At 37.2% G+C, this 20,248-nt stretch overlaps 1 protein-coding gene across 8 annotated transcripts in view; it reads left to right on the forward strand.

Annotated features, from left to right (window-relative positions):
• Positions 1-19,609, forward strand: part of Rbpj (recombination signal binding protein for immunoglobulin kappa J region) — a 242,224-nt gene extending 222,615 nt beyond the window's left edge. For all 8 annotated transcript variants that reach the window (XM_087187425.1, XM_087187424.1, XM_087187423.1 and 5 more), the window contains 8 exons: positions 61-226; positions 5,166-5,340; positions 9,056-9,193; positions 9,340-9,452; positions 13,376-13,516; positions 14,579-14,734; positions 15,101-15,204; positions 15,368-19,609. In XM_087187425.1, coding sequence (XP_087043551.1) covers positions 61-226; positions 5,166-5,340; positions 9,056-9,193; positions 9,340-9,452; positions 13,376-13,516; positions 14,579-14,734; positions 15,101-15,204; positions 15,368-15,683 — 1,309 coding nt within the window. In that variant the 3' untranslated portion in view covers positions 15,684-19,609. The remainder of the gene's footprint in view (positions 1-60; positions 227-5,165; positions 5,341-9,055; positions 9,194-9,339; positions 9,453-13,375; positions 13,517-14,578; positions 14,735-15,100; positions 15,205-15,367) is intronic.
• Positions 19,610-20,248: the final 639 nt, after the last annotated feature.

Here is a 20,248-nt window from a genome sequence, read left to right on the forward strand (position 1 = left end):
GGAAATGTCTTGAATCTAATTACTTGTGTTTTGGGGGTCTTTTTCCACATTATTCTTCAGGTTTTTTTGCCCTCCGCCTTGTGTTTATCTTATGGGCAGTGGATGGAAGAAAAAAAAAGAACAAATGGAACGCGATGGTTGTTCTGAGCAAGAGTCTCAACCATGTGCATTTATTGGAATAGGAAATAGTGACCAAGAAATGCAACAGCTGAACTTGGAAGGAAAGGTAAATCAAGACTCATGGTTCCTTGTAAAGGAGGCACTGTGGTACCAGAATGTAGTTTCCATATTCATTTTGGTGGGTAAAAAACAAAGGGTATTAGTAAGAATTTCTTGACTATATAAACCAGAACCAGAAACATTCCTCTCAAACAGCTGTGGTCCAGTCATGATTCATGAAGCTCATGCCGTCGACATCTAAAGGTGGCATGCAGCAAGCTTCTGCAGCTTGCTAGTGATTTTCGCAAGCTGTAAATCAGATTTCAGTTGGAGGCTAATACATTTAGTACTAGTCAGTTATCTCCTGTCTGACAGGAAAGTAATACTAAAATATCAGTGAAAATACATCATTCAATTATGTTTTGCTGTGCTGTTTTTTGTCTTCATCTCAGAAGCAGTGGTAATCGACAAATTCTTAAAGTTTGTGTGGGTTATAAAGGTCATAATTTACTTAACAGTATGGACCAGAACTATGCTATAGACAAGAATAACCACAATTAGCTCTGCTGAAACTTTTAAGGGAGATTTTCTTAAATTATTTTGCTAGGGCAAGAATCTTACCAACTGTTTGACTAATTGTATTTTGTGAATTTAGACAGCAGTAACAGTTAACCTTTATTGAAAATTCTCATTTAGAATTTATCTAGAAAATGGTTCTAATCTCAATGACTACATGAAGGTCTTCTATTAATAATAGTTAATAAAATGCTGTTAATATCCATATTCAGTAAATCTTTGTTGAATATCATAGTTGTTGTATTGTATTTGGCACTAGGGATAGGTGTTGGAGGGTTGTGTTAAGGTGATGAGCTAAGGAATTTGTGCTCCCTCTTAGTCATTTATGGTAAATACTGAGCCTTAGTATCTGCCTCATTCAGATGTTAAGTTTGGCATAAAGATTTTTTATCTTGAAAAGAAGTGGAGCAGCAAATCCATATAAAGGTCTAAGTTACAATCCATGAGCTAAAGTAAAGAATAGTGTATATCTAGGTGAAGGACTAACCTAATAGATCTTGGCATGTCTCCTATTTTCCTGCTATGTAGAACGTCCCTGAGCTACATGATGGATGGCAGGCTGCACACCCACACGTTCAGTACCTTGAATGAGTAGAACAGATATGTAATGAGTTCTAGCTGCTGGTGTATATGACTGTTCTAGTTAACTTCATTGCTTTCTTGAACCTGTTCTGGCTTCCAATAATTTTACCTTCCAGGGATGTAAACCAAATAAACCAACCAATAGCACCATTGGTGATGACGCAGTAGCACTTCATTCAAATTCTGTGCCCTCAGGGATTGTCTCATCCTGGAGATCCTCTTGCTTTCCTCATTGTATCTTTTTTGTTTTAGAGGGGGGCTACTGGGGACCGAACTCAGGACCTTGCGCTTGTGAGGCAGGCAGTGGAACCACTGAGCTAAATCCCTGGCCTCTCCTCATTGTATCTTTCTGAATCTTCTACCATAATACCCTTTCCTCAAGGCTAGAAATTGGCAGAAGAGAGAATAAATAAAAGGTTGAACGTTTGTTATTTAAAATACTACCTACTAATAGGGTAGTATCTGTAAGCCAGACTTATATGTTAATATTTAATTTTAATAATAAGTGCTGTTAGAATGCTCCTATGTAAAATAAGACTGGCTGAGCATCAGCAGACGGTATTCCAGGCAGAAAGAACAACATACTCATGTGTTGGGAGCATAAAGATTTAAGGACATAGCGTAGCCTTGGTAGCAAAAGTGGCAGTTTGGTCTTGTCTACCACCTTAACCTTTTTGATTGAGTGGTACAGTTGGTCATTATTAAAATATAAGGGATATTTATTTTGCATTATTTGGTATTCAACTAATTGTAAATATTATAAACATTCTAGTATATATTAATTTATAGTATGACATTTGACTCAATGTTGGTTCTGAGATTTTATTTAATATATTCAATTTGATAAAAAATTTTTCCTGAGTTTTATGTTTATATGGTTGCAGCTAGATAAGCTGTGTAACAAGGATTATTTCTCTAATTTGCACACTTCTGTTTTGCTTGTTTTTCACAATTGTGTACTCTTGTTAGCATTTTCTTTTTCAAATATTTTTCTACTTCAAATATTTCTATGGTATTACTTTTGCAGCATTTAGATACAGCTTTCTTCATTTCAGGGAAATGTTTTTATTTTCTGAAGATCTTCAAATAAGTGTTCTTTGGCTGGGGCGGGTGAAGTGAGACAGGTCTTACTATGTATGCTCAGGCTGGCCTTGAACTCTCAGTGTAGCACAGTCTGGCCTTACATTTGTAGCACTTCCCCTGCCTCAGCCTCCCAAGTGCTAGGATTATAGGCATACACCATCACAACTGGATAAAGAATTGGTTTAAAGTTAAACAAGGTTCATTCCTAGAGAGACTATCTAATGTAATTTTCTGTTCTAGAATCCCATTAGATCATTTAACATATTAATGTGGCAAGGGAGTTATAATTTAGTTTTTATTCACTTACTCTCTTAGAACCTAATATTTTCTATGAGAATGACTTTCTTTTTTTCTTCTGGAATCTGAATAATTTGTGGTCAGTGGCCTTATAGTTTATTTTTTTAATAGTTCCATTAAAGTTATCCCAGGTCTGATATTTGTGGATTTACTAACTGTAGTTAGGGATATATGTTTTGATTTTTCAAGGAGATATACATATATGTGTTTTTTTGCAACAAAATAAAGTCTTATATGGTTAGCTTCTCTGGTTTTTTTCCCCTTACCTGTTTGTTGATCTATTTTATTGATGCTATATTTCAGTATTTTCTCTTTTTTGATACAGATCATATCCATTAATGTTAACATTCACAATTAAATGACCTTAACCTTTTTAGGCTTTCGCATTTGAATGCAGTTCCCTTCATTTAGATAAATGGTGTTATTTTTGCTTCCTGTGACTGTCTACAACATCGATTCCCTTTTTCATAGACCTCATCTTATCTTGCAAAACAGAACAATTCTATTGTTCAGGCTTAATTTGACTTTCAGTGCTGTCATTTTTAAGAAGTGTGGTTGCCGGGGATGTAGCTTAGCAGCATAGTGCCTGCCTGCCAAGTGCAAGGTCCTGAGTTTGATCCCCAGTACCAAAAAAAAGTAGTGTGGTCAACTCACAGGGAGTCTCAGGTAGAAGGAGCCATGTGACTGCATTTTACTAATTATTAGCTTTATCTTATTTTGTCTTTTATAGAGCCAAAAGCCTCATCAAAACTTATACTAAACTTTTGAATGTATGAAAACTTGCGTGTAGAATATTCAAGGTGACACTTAAGCTTCTTATATAACTTTGCTATTGAGAAATTAAAAAACTATTACAATATGTTTTGTCTCTTCCTAACACTGCCTGTTAATGAAATTTTAAAAACAAAAACTCAGGAGCTACTTCCTAAATGAATGGGCATTTGCTTTTTAAAAGAAACATACAACGGAAGTAGTTGAAGATACTTGTTTAACCTAATTTTTGAGTTAAAATATTTTGGATACTTAGCCCTGTATTTGAACATCATTTATCATATCTGGAAAAAGAAGTCAAAATTTAGGTCCCTCCCTAATTCAGAGAGCTCAAGGGGAATAGTAAGGTTTTTAGAATTTGTGATATATAATTGAAATAGTGGCATTATGAAGTGGCCTTGCTGTTTGGCAAGTACTATAACTTAAAGCTACATCCTCAGCCCTTTTTTATTTTTAATTTTGAAACAGTTTTGCTAAGTTGCCCAGACTGGCCCTGAGCTCATAATCCTGCTTCAGCCTCCAAGGGTGCTGGGAGGAAAAAGACTTTTTTGGTTTTGCTTTATTTTGGTGTTTTGCTTTGGTTTGGTTTGGTTTGTTTGTTTGGGTTTTTTTGGGGGTACAGGGGATTGAACTCAGGACCTTGCTCTTGCAAGGCGGGCACGGTGCCACTGAACTAAATCATCCAGCCCTGCTTTTTGTTTTTTGAGACAGGGTCTCTCTATATAGTTCAGGCTGACCTTAAACTCACTAGGTAACCCGGACTGGCCTTACACTCATGGCAGTCCTCCTGCCTCAGCCTCCTGAGTGCTGGGGTTACAGGTGTGTACCACCATGCCCAGTGAAAAAAATTTTTAACATGGCCTTTTTAATAGAGTAAATGGAGCAGATAGTCTTCTGTTTACTTGTTTTTAAACTGTTTCGTTTACAACTGAAACTCAGGAATTTCAAAATTAGCATCCTTGCCCATGAACTCCTTGCCGACACCAGAAAAACATCTCACCCTTGTGTTCTTGATCGTTCTGCTGTACTTTGTCCAAAGAGCCTTCATAAGGCAGCTGCGGTCCAGATTCATGTAAAAAGTTACCTACAACTTTTCCAGGGAAGAACAAGCCTTGGATCACATAGAGTGCTCCTGGGACACTGCTTATCTTCCAGATCGCTTTTTCAGGTTGCCTTTGGCAGACTCTCCTGAGCAGTAAGGGCCACATGCTTCTCTCCACTTCATGTATGAGCTGGACTTGGATTTTCTAGAATGTTTTCCATTGAGGAACTGGAACAAAGATAGTGATAGCCTTCCAACTACCACCAGCTTTAAGCTTCCTTCCCACAGTGGGTTCTGCTCCATCCTGCAGGGCCGAGTTCATCTCCAGCTCCAGAAGTGCCTGGGAGGTGCTTGCCTCAGCTCAGCCTGCTCTGGTTGGGCGTCAGCTCTGAGCCTTGTCCTCATTGAGTGCCAGTGTAGGAAGAGCCTTGCTCTGTGAGAGCTTGTCACGTCCCCCACAGTGCTGCTGGTGTCACGTACACTGGATGAGGAAGATTGTTCACTTTCTCTGCAGAGATCAGTTTCACTAATTTTTATGTTTGGTTTTATGAGCTATCCATTAGGATTATTTTCATAAGCTTGATAAACCTAGTTATAGTGATTCTGAGTTGTAGGCAATATTTTGATGCTATTAAACTTTCATTGTCTTTCACAGAACTATTGCACAGCCAAGACATTATACATATCTGATTCAGACAAGAGAAAACACTTCATGTTGTCTGTAAAAATGTTCTATGGCAACAGTGATGACATTGGTGTGTTCCTCAGCAAACGGATAAAAGTCATCTCCAAACCTTCCAAAAAGAAGCAGTCATTGAAAAATGCTGACTGTACGTATTGAGTTTCCATATTTGTCCCAAACTCCCACTATGAATTAATGACAAACTTTTTCAAGTTGAAAAATTGCTTTTTCATTAGTAAATTCATTCTTCACTAATGTTTTGTGGCCCTTTTTGCTGTCTTCTTCATGCTGTTGTTGTAATTGAAAAATGGGTAGTACCTGGTTTTTTTTTTCTTTTGTACTTGAATATCCAAAATAGCTTTTATTTTATTTTATTTTATTTTATTTCCCCCATTAAGTTTATTGGTAATTTTAGATATAAAATACAGTTACATTCATCATTGGGATCTTGTACCCATCACATGAGTATCTTGGTTCTTATTTTTCTTCCCCTTCCCTTCCCCTCCCTTCACCCCCTCCACCCTTCCCTATTTGCAAAGTACCCGGTTTAATGAGGTGTTTCTCAACCAGAATTGTTTCCTTACATGTGGGAAAATGAGATTTTTTCCTTCTGTTGTCACAGTGACCAAGGGATAGGAAGTGTTTGTATTTGATGTCTTGGGCTAGTGATGCTGAATGTCCTACAGTGTCCAGATTGATCCACCCAGCATGTCAGAAGCGCCCTGCAAAACATCAGATGGGCTTTGGAAGACCATCCTGAGAACCTAAACAAACTTTTTGAACATGGTTGCTCTGACAGAGCCTATTGTCTCATTAGCAAAATGTTTTAGACTACCAAGGATACATACTGTCTCTTTGGACTGTACCTTTCAGCAAGTTTTTGTTGTTGTTGTTTTAATTTAATTTTTTATCATTTTCATATTTATATAAAAGGGAGAAAGTACTGTTATACAGCAATCCCCCAAACTTAAATAGTTTCACCACGGTCTCATTGTCCTCATAACCTCCAAGACTTCTCCCTCTTCTAAGGGCTGGAATATTTTAATGTAAATTTCAAGCATACTATCTTTTCAACCAAAATTTCTGCAATAGTAATTCTAACACAAGCCCTTTTAATGTCATTGCACCTTTAAATGTTGACAGTAGAAAGGGCTGGGGATTTAGCTCAGTGGTTCTGCTGCCTGCCTTGCAGGCACAAGGTCCCAAGTTTGATCCTTGGTACCAAAAAAAAAAAAAAATCTGACAGTAGTACTATAATGCCATTTAATATCCATTCCCTGGACAGATTTATTAAAGTGTCTCAACAATGTCTTTTTACAGTTAGCTTTTGTTTCATTTTACAGTTGGTGTGCTCAAGTCTAGGTTCAGACAAGGGCCATAAATTTTTAATCTGTTGTAGTTTCTTCTCTTCCCGCTCCTGTCTTTTTGGTTTTTTCCTTCAGTGTCATTTATACTTTGGAGAAGCTTGGTCGTTTTTTTCAAGTGGAATTTCCATATTCTGGATTTGGCTGATTATATGTTCTCTGTCTCATATTTTCCATGAACTGGTTGTTAGACCTAAAGACTTATAAATGACTTAGCTGGTCATTTCCATTGGATCAGAAATCATATGAAATGTGGGTATCCAATATTTTTTGTCATGTTGAGATTGATTATAGTAAGCTCAGCTCTTAGTGTAATCTGTCCATAATGCTTCTCTGGCAACCTGCAGCCTAATAATTATAACAGCTGTTGCATCATGAAGACCTGCAAAATGGTAACTTTCTAAGTCTTTTATTCCTAACTTCTCCATTTGCTAGGTGAACTTTTTTCTACAAAGAACTTTGTCATATCCGTTATTTACTTCAAAACATAGGCAGTAGGAGAAAACATAGAAAAATGCTTGTTTACTAACTTACAGAATAATGGCAATGTCGAAAAGTGATCAGTGAGGCATTAGCTTTTTGTTTGTTTTTATTTTGCTTCCTTATGAACTCATTGGGTTTTTATGGTGAGTGTATTTTATTCTACTCAGTCATTATTGCCATTTACTTGATGTTATGGAGCATATTAGGGAGACAGAGTTGCATAATAAGTGACACTTCTTGTGCTCATCCCTAGCTATAACAGCAGTCTTAACCTTGGTCTAGTGTCATTTCATCATCAGTACCCCAGCCCTTTCCTCTGCCTCATTGGAGATTGATGTGAATCTCAGGCATGTTAGCTGTGTGACTGTAAAAGATGGAGGTCTCTTGGTATCAAATAGCCAATATTTAAATTTAAATTTGTCTAAAACATTTTTAAAATTTATTTGAATCAAAATTGAAGTTACCAGATATTTATATATGTGTGTGTGTACATTGTATTGACATATCCATGTGTATTCTTTAATCTACCCCACCCCTGTAGTTTATTTATTCAGGAGCCTAGCCTTTAGAGATATCCACATAATAGCTTTTGCTAATTTTGTTCCTTTCATGTAATTTAATGCATTCACTGTAAATATATTGATTTTTGGCCCCAAAATCAGAGTTGGACACTAAAAGGTAAAAAGACAGATTTCATTCAGTACTATTGTAATAATGATAAAGAGACTCAAGTATAGAACCACGTTCAATTTTGGAGTACAATAAAGTGCGATGTGTAGATGTCAAGCAAAATAAGGGTATCAGTCAATGGAAAAATTTATACTAAGAGGACACGTCTCTGGCAAGGGAAGTCTTGCCAAAAGATGACAAGGCAGTCATGTGTCAGGGGTTAGGCATGACAGGATTTCTTGCAGCTGGGCTTTGGAAACCAGTGACAGGGCCCCAAGAGAAAGACTATTGGAAAAGAACACTAGGAACAGCTTGTTTTTCTCAAGAGAGAATCTTTGTTGGGTTCATCCAGAATCTTGATCAGATTGAAGTCTGTTACTTTCTTGTTGGTGAAGGGCAGGACTGTGTCGTGGGTGGTCAAGTGTCTCACAAACCAGAAGGCATATACTGTAATGTCTTGTATTGAAGGTATTTTCAACTTAAATTACAGTACAGTTTTATTTCACTCATTGTTTTGGTACTGGGCATCGAACTTGGGACCTTGCGCTTGGGAGGCAGGCTGTAGCACTGAGCTAAATTCCTGGCCCTTTATTTCACATTTTTGACTTTGTATTGGCTATTAGTATCAATAGCAGAGAACAAATTTCGCTTTTGGGATGTTTTTCCTAATTTACGTAGATGTGCTTTTCACATCTAAAATAAATACTTATATGTATTTTATGTTCTCATATAATGTAACACGTAGAGGTACAGTGGTACCTCAGTTCACATACTTACTTCCACGGTTCTGGTCTCAAATCGAATTGGATGGGAACCGTAGCAGATTCAATGGCTAGGTTCATTGTTGACCTTATGGGGAAATTTTATTTGGCTTGTGACCACAGTTGTGGGATTAAGTTCGTGAGCCAAGGTCCCACTGTATTTAGCAGATAGCAGTACTCTCTAAAATCACAACAGGCAGAGGCAATTGCCATCAACTTTAGAAACATCCTTCTGGACCCCTTTCTGCACATGTATTCTGTAGGACTGGATGAAAACATGTGGAGACACCCATGCATTCATATACAAAATAAATTTCTGAAGAGGGACCACAGCGGACACTGTTACAGTTTGTTTTTCCATTTAGTGATATTTCAGGGAGATATTTTCTTGTCAGTGAATTTAGATATATATCATATAATTTGACATTATTAATAGGAGTTACCTTAACTTTTTTTTTCTTTACTTTCTCGGGTTAAACTGTCATGTTAATTGTTAAATTATAAGGAACAGGCATAACTTGCCAAGCAGCAGTCCTTTCCTGTGCTGTTGCAGTCACATAAATAGGTGCTCTTTTTTTCTTTGTAGTATGCATTGCCTCAGGAACAAAGGTGGCTTTGTTTAATCGACTTCGATCCCAGACAGTTAGTACCAGATACTTGCATGTAGAAGGAGGTAATTTCCATGCCAGTTCACAGCAGTGGGGAGCATTTTACATTCATCTCTGTGAGTATAGAAATGTGTTAATACATTGTTAAACTCTTAAAATTATTTTTCATAATGTGATATATGGATATGTTAAGTTTATCATTTTCCTTGGCAGTGATAAATTCTAAAGATGATATCTTGATCTCTTTTTCTACCCAATATAGTGGATGATGATGAATCAGAAGGAGAAGAATTCACAGTTCGAGATGGTTACATCCATTATGGACAAACAGTCAAACTTGTGTGTTCAGTTACTGGCATGGCACTCCCGAGATTGGTAAGGCCCTGCTTCTGCTCAAGTGATGTGTGAAGTAACAATTCTTAAAACAGAAAAATCGTAACAGTCAGAGGCAGAGATTATAGGGAACAGAGGAAGGGGACGCTGCTAGAACCTCTGCAGTAAGTTCTAGTCTCCTGCGAGCCACGGCAGCACAAGGCGAGTTACAGGAAAGGTAGAAAAATGAGACTGAGAAGAAGCTGAGCTTTGGGTCTGATCAGTGCTACTCTGGGCGGCAAAGAAGAAAGCCCCCAGCTTACCGCACCTTTTATTCAGTACTCAGTACATTGGGAGAAACAAATGACTTGCAGAGAGTTCAGTACATCTGGCGTAAACAACATGTAACAATCCAAGAACAAGGAGGAACTAAGTAGATGTTTGTTCCTCCCAGGATGTTTTCAGCTCCCAGGATGTTTCTTGTCCTGGAGAATCACAGACAGCATCACCGGATCATTAAGGTCTCAGTTGTGACTCGAGGCCAAAATGCAGTTATGTCTCGGAGTTCCATAGCTGGGCTGTAGGCAGGAGAACTAGGCTAACCAAATGATTTTTCCCTAAAATTATGTAGCATTGCTCCCGACAAGAGATATACCTCCATTTTATGCTTTTTAACTTAGAAAGATAATATCCATAATCTACTACTTAAAATTAGTAATTGCACCCTGCCTAATTTCAGAAATGCCTTAAGACAGCAAATTGAGGACTAGCCTGGACTGCATAGCTAGACCCTGTCTCAAAAAAACCAATCGATTTTTTTTTTTTTTTTTTTTTTTTAATTTTGAGAGAAAGGCATAGGATTTAGGACTTTTTGTTCACTAGATCTTGGACCTGTAAAAATGCTTTTCTTAGTAAAATGCAAACAAAAACTGCCTTTTCTGAAACAATGCAATTTAGTTGTATGCTAAAGGCAACCAGGATTTATGAATAATCTTGATTCAAGGTCAGGTTGAGGGTATTGGGCAAGTGGAAGAGCATTTAGTCAGACTGTTCCTTAATAAGGTTTCTATTTCTCTCTTTGGTGAAATATTGCATTGCCTTATATTTTCGGGTTATTTCAGCAGAGGTGGGGTTGGTCTACAGTTACCTAAGTAAATACGTCAATTGTTTATTTTTTGTTTTATTTTTCTGTGTCATAATTGTACACGATTTATATCACATTTCAATTTAATAAGCTAAAATATGTCAAGTATAGTAGAATTTATCTGTAAAACTTTGAAGCTGGAACAAATTATTTAAAAAAGTGTAGGGAAGGATGTATGTAAAGAGAAGCAAACATGAATCAACATTTACTTAGTTCTCTTCTCATTCACCATGTGTCACCCTATCCCAAGGACATTTGTTTGTGTTTCTTGTTCTACTGAAGTACAAACTCAGGTTTGTAGTACAAACTTATTATGCCTCTGATCCACAACAGCTTGATGCAGACCATTTAAAAGCAATAAATAACAGATACAATCTCAAAATATCTTTTTCACTTACAGTTTTATGCATAGTACAAGTAGTCTGCCTTGCTTGAACTATGTGTGTGCTTCTGATTTTAATAAGTTACAATAAAAATTAGTATATTGGAAAAAGTTGCAATACCTTTGTTAATATTCTGATATATTTTTCTAGAAATTCCATGACTGGGGAATTCTAATTCGTTTCCTTGAAATCATGGATAGACTTTAGCTAACTGTACCACTTCCTACACATCTTGGCCTCTACTTAGACATGCAGTTTCCAAGAACTGTAGCATTCTTTCACATGCTTTTTTTTTTTTTAAAGATAGTATCTTGTTTATATAATCCAGGCTGACCTTGAATTTGGCAGTCCTCCTGCCTCAGCCTTCTAAATGCTGGGATTACAGGCATGCACCACCACACCAGCTAGTTCTCTTCATCTCAAGCTTTAAAAGAAAAAAAAAAGATCATCCTACTTTATTATCTGGAAATTGCTTTTAATCCTCACTAGAATGGCAATTTTATTAGAGAGCTTTGCTTGGAAAATATTACCCTCCCTGACCAAATTTTACTGGGATCAATTCAGTGACTTTGTGAAAATCCTGTTTTTAATGGATGCTCTCAAAATAGTTTATGTAAATGTAGCCAACTAACAAGAAACCCCTTATCCATTTACCACACATACTCATCAAGGCTGTCAGATGCTCCAGGGGTGGGAGCAGCTAAGATATGTTCTGTCACCGTTTACAGCTGCTCTCCTAAGTCACCACCAATGCAATGAAATTACACTAATAACCACTATCCATTATCAGCCTATTTGGTTGAACAACCCAATAAGTTAAACTCAAGTAATGTTTGCTTGGCAGATAGTGTTAGGAATATGAATAAAATATTTGCTGTCCTTAGGGGGTGTATCCACTTACCCTCTACAAAATGCTGTATATACACCATATATCAAAGCAAAGTTTGGTTGCCGTCTTTGGTAGCCTTTGTTTCTTTATTGGTGAGAGCAAGTCATTCATCATTGTCTCTGCCCAAAGAACTGTTTGGGGGAACAAAAATACTAGCCAGCTGGGGCCAATGTTGCTAAGTTGGTGAGGAAACAGTGGGGCACACAGATAGAGTTCTGAGACAAACAGTGGGGAGAGGTGTGATTGAGTGCCCTGAGATGTGGGGGAAGCTTCAGACTCAGGTCTTTAACAGAAAAGTCAGTTATTTTTCTCAAATCCAAACTTCATTGAATTTAAAAATAACTTTTTGGGCCAGGGATTTAGCTCAGTGGTTTCGCCACCTGCTGTGCAAGCGCAAGGACCCTTTGATCCCCGGTACCAAAAAAATTTTTTTAAAAAACAAATAAATAAAAGTAACTTTTAAGACTTCAGTATTCAATTGAAATGTTTTGCTTCAATTTAATTAGTTTCACAAGCTATCCTAATTGCTAAAGTTATAAGGTGTCCCTTTTAATTTAAAAATTGGTATTGGTAAGATCACAAATATTTTGACTAAAAAAGTTGTGCAGACCTAAAAATGAGTAAATATGAACCACATTAACTTTAAAGATTGGGGCTTTAAACAGTGGCTTAGGTGCAACAAGATGATCTTTGCATATAAGTGGGACATAAATCCAGTAATGAGAACTAGTAGTAATGTGTAATGTTAGTGACACCGCTGTGACTGAACAGTTTTACATGCATAGACTCATTTGGTCCTCACAAAACTCCATGAGCAGTCGCAGTTAGGGTTCCAGAGCAGAGCATTTACATCATGGGGCTTCGGTGGATTTGTGCATTCTCCACATAGTGTCAAGCACCTTCTGTGCAGCGGGCACAGGTCAAGCCGGTCCCCTCCCCCAGGGGAGGGTGTCTGTTAAATACTGCTGAGAAAGTGAAGTAAGATGGGGTGGAGAGATGCCATGTGTGATTCACTTGTCTGGAAGTCATTGGTAACCTTTTGTGCAGTTCAACAAGTCCTTTCAACAGAGGCTGGAGAGACCACAGTGATGGGGCAGTAACAGGCCTGTTCTCTCGGAGCAGAGAAACAAGATCAGTGAGAGGGGGACAGGGCCCATCAGCACCTGTATTTTTAACAAGAATTCCAGGTGATTTATATGTGCACTAATGTTTGAAAAGTGCTGGTTTAGAAAACAAGTGCCGTTTTTATTTATATTTTTGGTACCGGGGATTGAACTCAGGTCCTTGCGCTTGCGCAGCAAGTGGCAAAACCACTGAGCTAAATCCCTGGCCCACAAGTGCCGTTTTTTAAAAAGAAGTTTGTGGAAGAGGGTGAAAGCTGTCCCATTCTGTTATACTTACAAACTAAGTTTTTAATCTTCTGTAAATCTCTCTCTACTTAGGTATAATACAGATAACTGGCATATTATTATATAGCATATACTTGCTGTGTATTCTTGACAGTGTACAAAATAAAAACTTCATATGTGGATGACTGTTTTGTTTTAATTTTTGAATTGTTGAAATACAGATAATTAGGAAAGTTGATAAGCAGACAGCATTATTGGATGCAGACGATCCTGTGTCACAACTACATAAATGTGCATTTTACCTTAAGGATACAGAAAGAATGTACTTGTGCCTTTCTCAAGAAAGAATAATCCAATTTCAGGTAGGTTTTACAATTATCGGTAAAATTTATCCACGCTAGGGCTAGGGTTGTAGCTCAGTGGTAAAGGCCCTTGGATCATTCTCCAGCACCATGAGTGAGTGAATACTGCAACCTGTGAATTATAAAAACATGAGATTCTCATTTGCAGCCAATTGTGTCCAAATGTATGAGGCTGTATTCTGATATTTATGTCAAGTTTAAGGCTCCTTAACACACACAGGCCTTGGACATTTTGGTGATTCTACCTCAGGGAGGAACTGAAAACCACAAAAATGTTCTCAGAGAAACAGTTAACATTCATTTCCAGGGTTCTTAATCTGGGGAATAGAGGCTCCCCAGAATATCCAAAACTAGAACTTCACTGAATCTTCTGCATTTATGTGCATGCACGGTATTGAAAAAACATTTTACTGGGAAGAGAGGGCTCACATGCTCCCCAACTTGTGTTTCCTGAGATGATAATGATATGATTGAGAAGCTAAATTTTAACTGTTTAATTTAGAAGGCTTTTACATTATGACATGGGCATATGATTTGATAGGACAGTTACAGTTTCACAGAAAACTCCTTTGTAAAGTCCCATTCCTGAGAAATGGTCTCATGCACACACTGATAGCCATGCTAGATCCTTGGTGCAGGTTTATTACAGCAGGGCTAAGAGCTTGCCAGTTCAGACCTTCATTCTTCCTGCTTAAGGCACGTTAGCATCTGGCTGCTCTAAACATTCAGGGCTCCTATGATTTTTCTTAAGGAGCCCTGAGCTTTTAACATTCATTTTAAATTTCAGATACTGATGTTCTATTAATGAAATTATACCAGTAATGGTGTGCTATTAGTGGTTAATATATCACTGGAATATTTTATATTATAACAAAAAATGCCATCTGTGGGGTTTCCATATTAATATTCTGCTCACATTTACTTAAGGATTGGCAAAGCAGCATGCTTTAGGAAGTTTACAAGTTTTTTACGAAATTCTCTTGTTAACTCTGATGTTATTTGGTAAGTTCTCTTACACTGTGTGTATAAAACCCAGTTTCTGAACATGTTTTTCTTCATAAGGCCACTCCATGCCCGAAGGAACCAAATAAAGAGATGATAAATGATGGAGCTTCGTGGACAATCATTAGCACAGATAAGGCAGAGTATACATTTTACGAAGGAATGGGCCCTGTCCTTGCCCCAGTCACTCCTGTGCCTGTCGTAGAAAGTCTTCAGGTGAGGACACTTAGTTACAAGGCGGCTTTTTGCTTGTGCAAATGCTGTCACCTATGACTTGGTGTAATTTCATTTCACAGTAATTTGGATGTTTTTCTTTAAATGTTGTGATCTGGGGATTTTGTTACGCATTATTTGTTGAAAAAAATGAAAATGGAAGCAATGTTCTTTACATATGAGAAAATTAAGTCAGTTTATATGTTATCTTAAAGTATTTTTAGCTAGCTTTGTAATCATGCCATTTGAAAGAAACATTTTACAAATGTAAACTTTTACAGACTGTCACAAATGAAAATTGAACGAGAACCTAATTTTTGTACTTCCCTGAAAAGTGTCTCACTCAATGTGATTTTCTGTTAATTGCAGTTGAATGGCGGCGGGGATGTAGCAATGCTTGAACTTACAGGACAGAATTTCACTCCAAATTTACGAGTATGGTTTGGGGATGTAGAAGCTGAAACTATGTACAGGTATTGGATAAAACTTTTTACATCATCTGAGGCTTGTGAGAGGCTTGTGGGTAAATGAGATTGTTTCCTGACCTTCACTGTTAGGCATTTAACAATGTCTCATTTCTGGAATGCACTTCACATGTCAAAATGCTTTTTTAAATGCTTTATGTTTCCCCCTCAGATGTGGAGAGAGCATGCTCTGTGTCGTCCCAGACATTTCTGCATTCCGAGAAGGTTGGAGGTGGGTCCGGCAGCCAGTCCAGGTTCCAGTAACTTTGGTCCGCAATGATGGGATCATTTATTCCACCAGCCTTACCTTTACCTACACACCAGAGCCAGGGCCGAGGCCGCACTGCAGTGCTGCAGGAGCCATCCTTCGAGCCAGCTCAAGCCAAGTGCCCACCAACGAGTCAAACACAAACAGCGAGGGGAGTTACACAAACGCCAGCACAAATTCAACCAGCGTTACATCATCTACGGCAACTGTGGTGTCCTAACCACCGTCTTTTTGCTAGGACTTAAACTGACCTGAGTGCAGCAAAAAGTTGTCAAAAAAAGGAGAGAAAAAAATGAACAATCTTTTGTGGTTTCTTGGAAAAACTTCTTCATACCAAGTGATACTATTCAAAAACCCCATTACCTGCAAGTGCTGATTTGAGATACAGAAGCCACAGTAAAACAAAACAAAACCCATCAAAATGTACAAACTATTGGAGATTGAGGTTTTCAGCTGTTTTTTTGTTATTGTTTGGTTGGTTTTTCTTTGGTTTTGTTTAAATGAGCAAAAAATAGATACATGGCTGGTATAAAAGTTAAGCAAACTAGAAGACACAAATTAACATAGTTTTTATGGACCAAGGAACTTATATAAGCTTTATTAGTAAAAGGTACATTTTCACCATACCTTTTTTTATATCACAGTATATAGTACATCTTGTTACCAAATAGGTTGTTCTCCCCGCCCTCTTTGAGCTTTTGCTCTGAAGTACATTCAGGTTCCAAGCTTGACCATGCTTGTTTAATAAATTACCGTATCCTTCCAGGTTCTTTTGGTCTAAGGCTGGAACTTTTTTTAAAAGCTGAAGTCTTATGACTTTTCTTGAGTTAAAATTGTTCTGATTTCAGCAAGTCAAATCTTGTAAAGGCCTGCATATGTTTTTTAAGATTATATGAAGTCTGTGCAAAAGCTTTAAAGACAATGCCTCTGCCTTGCCTGCAATACATGCAATGTACGTTAACTTAGTCTCCTTCTTTAGTCACTGTTGGCAGTGATTTGTGTTTTCCTTTTTAAAAAAAAAAAAAATGTATTTATAGTGGTAATCCAAGAAATTGTAACATTCAAATGGAATTCAGTGTGGCCATGTAGTCATTAATGAGTTAATGGCACAGATATGTTGGTATTTGAAGTGTCCTCTCCCCTTTCCCATACATAAGACATTTGTGTGTTCCAGGATTACTTCAGTTTTCCCTTCCTCCTAATGTTGTACATAACTTGTATTATGTGTAAGTTAAACTTTGGTGTTTTTCTTTGTTTTTTTTTTGTCAACTTGGAATGCTCCAGTGATTTCATTCAGCAAGGTGTCTTCTGCCTTGTTGGCAGATGTTAAAAAAAATCATGAGAAGTATTTGCTACAAAGTGGTAGATGGTGCCCTTCTGGCAGAATAAGGAAAATCTCAGCAAAGTATGTTGTATTATTGTTACTTGTTGTTTTTTTTTGGTTTTTTGCCTAGGCCAGAACATCATTGTAATCTTAAAACATAAAATGCTTTTATTAGGTGGTCAAGTAGAATAGCTGGAAGACAGTACCTTAGGGAGAGATGGTTGGAAGTTTATAAAAATGGAAATGTAACTTACATTTCCATTTTTCTTCTGGCTCTTTTGTTCTCTCTTCCCCAGTACTGAGTATCTCCACAAATGTCCCCCACTTAGGAAGTGTGTGTTCGTTCTCCTTTCAGTTAAGATTTGGTTACATTCAGGGCTGTGCACAGCCTTGCGTGCTCGTCTTGCCAGTTTTGCTTCCATTCCCACACTGTGATTATTATGCCTTTGTTCAGTTTCTTAGAAATTGCAGCAAACTCATTGAGCAACATTAGTATAGGAACCGTGTGTGTAACATTACAGGACACAGTTCAGTGATACAATCATCCTTCTTAGAGTAAAAACTACCTCTAGATTGTGGTAAGCTTTTACTGTCCCATAAAACAGGAGCCACAAGTACCTTAAGAATGCAAAACTGTAACTTCTCCAGTGTTCCCAGTGTCTTACTGGTGTCCTGGGCTGTTTTGAGTTTCCTTTAATAGACTTTAAAAATCATTTATTAGAGGCATTTTTTTTCAGCTTTGCTATGTTCATCACTCACTCCTTCATTTAAACTATGCCATTGTAAATACTTTTCCTCATATCTTTAAATTGCCTTTTCCTCAATTTTCAAGGGGAAAGTCATTTGTAAAACACATGAGGTGGTTAAATCAAAGTTACTGCAGTTTTCTCCTACTGCAAGCCTTTTTAATCACCCAGGCTGCATTGTACTATAAATAGCCTTTTCTCTTCAAATCTGCTCCGGTTACTCCTCGGGGTAATCTCATCCTGCCTCATACCTTAAATCGGTTTCAGTGATCAGGGCAGAATGCATTGTGGCCTTATATTTCTTTGTGGTAACTGCTCACTGGCTGTTACTTGCAGACTTGCTTATTTGAGTAGTATTTATTCTCTGTTGAGTCCCAGAAGTAGTCATTACACAGTGCTTTTTGTTTAGTGTGAAGACTTTCTCAGTGCTGCTTGATTTTTTTTTTTAAAGTGGGCCACAAGTTACCTACATTTCTTGATTTGGTATTTAGTTAAGAAAGCATATTAAATTAACCATTAACAAATGAGATGCTTTTTGAAGAACAAACTATTCCTTTTTCAGCTTACAGGTCAAAATAAGTTTTCAAGTTCGTGGCTTTATTAAAATGAACTTCTGTGCTTTTAAGTGTTTATATCATTTTAGTTTTTGTGTTTCTTCTAATAAGATAATTGAAATGTTAGCCTGTAAACCCTTTTCCTGTTTTCTTTTTTTGAAAATCCAGGAATGTACCAATATTGGCAGTTCCCCCGTCTATCTTATGCCACTCTCATACCACAGACCGAAGAGTGAGGTGATATCTATTGTAGCTTATTATTCATCAGTAGTTATTTTTGTCAGCTGCTTTGAAAAAAGTCTTCTTCATGGTTTTGAGAATCGTTTTATCTGAGAGTCTTGCCCTCCTCTTATGGTAGAGTATATTCCTCCACTGATGATGGCATTATTAGATATGTTGGCCATTTACCCTTACAGAGATTCTGTGGAAAGGAGAATGATTATTTACAGTATATTTGATTTTTAAATTCTGTTTTAGAAGTATATCTTCTTTTCTCATGATTCTGTACAATTTCTCAAGATAGGCATAGAAGCTGAGCTTGTGACTCAACATGTTTTTACAAGTTTCATTGCATTTGTCACATAGATTGGGAAGGCAAGCTAAAGATGCTAAAATAGAATGCTCTTTGTAGTTTGAATGATTTCAGAGTTGAACACTAGTACAGTATTTAACTTGCTGCTGACTTTCTTAAACTGTGGCCACTAAAGGCATCCTCATCTAGAGTTAACTATTGAAATACTTGTCAACTCTTACTGCACAGACTCATTTTCCATCATAGCTGTTAAGTTCTTTTGCCTTTGTTTTTGATGAAACTGGTACCATCTGTGCACTCACAGAAAATTCTGATGCCATCTTTGAGAACTAAGCTAACTAGCCAAGTTAACCAGAAAACCCACTGGAGGAGGGGTTCCTTTTTGAAACAAAATGCTATTCAGTTACTAACCAAGTACTTTGATTTCAAAAGCAGCTGTGTTTCTGATGAGTACTGAACAAATGTGTGTAACTTTCTGTGCCAGACTTTTGACCTTGTTTTCAAGCACTGTAATGTGGGATGGATGGTTAGAAACAATAATATATTAGGGTTTCTATTTAACCCTTTACGGACTGAACTGTATCTCCTTTCATTAATTTTTCCCTGTGTCGTGATAAATGTTTGCCAGCATTCAGTACTGTGTTGGTCCAGATGTAGTTATATATGCTCATTTTTAGTTATCTCTCGTACCTTGCAGCATGCGCCACACATTCAGTCCTTAAGGGGTTTATTTTACAAACTGTGCGCCTGTAAGGTTTATTAGCAATAAGTTAGAAAATCGAGCAAGTTTATACCATAATTTTGTAGAAAAAAAGAATCTGCTCAGTTCCATATTTCACCCATGAAAAACCTGCAATACGGGCAGTTTCAAGGAATAAATAAAAAAGAAATGTAAACCATTGTAAAAGTCTTCTGTTGAATGTGCCTGATGCATGTATTACCTACCGTCCTTGATTTCAGAGTACTTCATAAAGATAAAATTAAATTCTATACCACAGTTTGTGTATTTACCTTGCACTCCTCATCACATCAAAGTGATAAATCGCTAAATTAATTTCCTTTTCAATGTTTTAACTAGTACTTTAAGCAGAGACAATTTTTATGGTGAAATGGGCTTTGTCACTCAAAGGGCATCTCCCAGTAGGATCTTTTAAAGCTGATCACAACAAAATGGGGATGTATTACGTAGCGATCACTTGCTTTTCCGATGCAGAGCTGTCATTTGGTCCAGTCTCCCAAAGAACACATAATGGTTTTTGACTTTGTAGGTGTGTGTGGATTGCTGCCAGAAACTGGGGACAGACTATTTTTTGTTTAATATCAAGGCAGAAATTTAAAGGTGGAAAATACATAATTTTTAAATCACAGTTTATTTCTTATCTGCCCAACCATAGAATGAATATAAGGAAAATTCAGAGGATTTTGCTAAAAGCATCTTTTTTTTTTTTGTATGTCCTTTTATTGGTACATTTTAGGTGTACAACATAATGACATTCATTATTGGAGATATGCACCTTTACATACTCTCTTGTTTCTTATTTTTCCCCCTTCCCCTACCCTCCCTTCAACCCCTCCATCCCTCCCTATTTACAAAGACTTTGTTTCCATTTTCTCATATTGATTCCATTC

Source organism: Heterocephalus glaber, unplaced genomic scaffold (assembly GCF_053883595.1).
Source record: "Heterocephalus glaber isolate CG9 unplaced genomic scaffold, H.glaber_assembly_v1.0 deba00001509, whole genome shotgun sequence".
NCBI lineage: Eukaryota > Metazoa > Chordata > Mammalia > Rodentia > Bathyergidae > Heterocephalus > Heterocephalus glaber.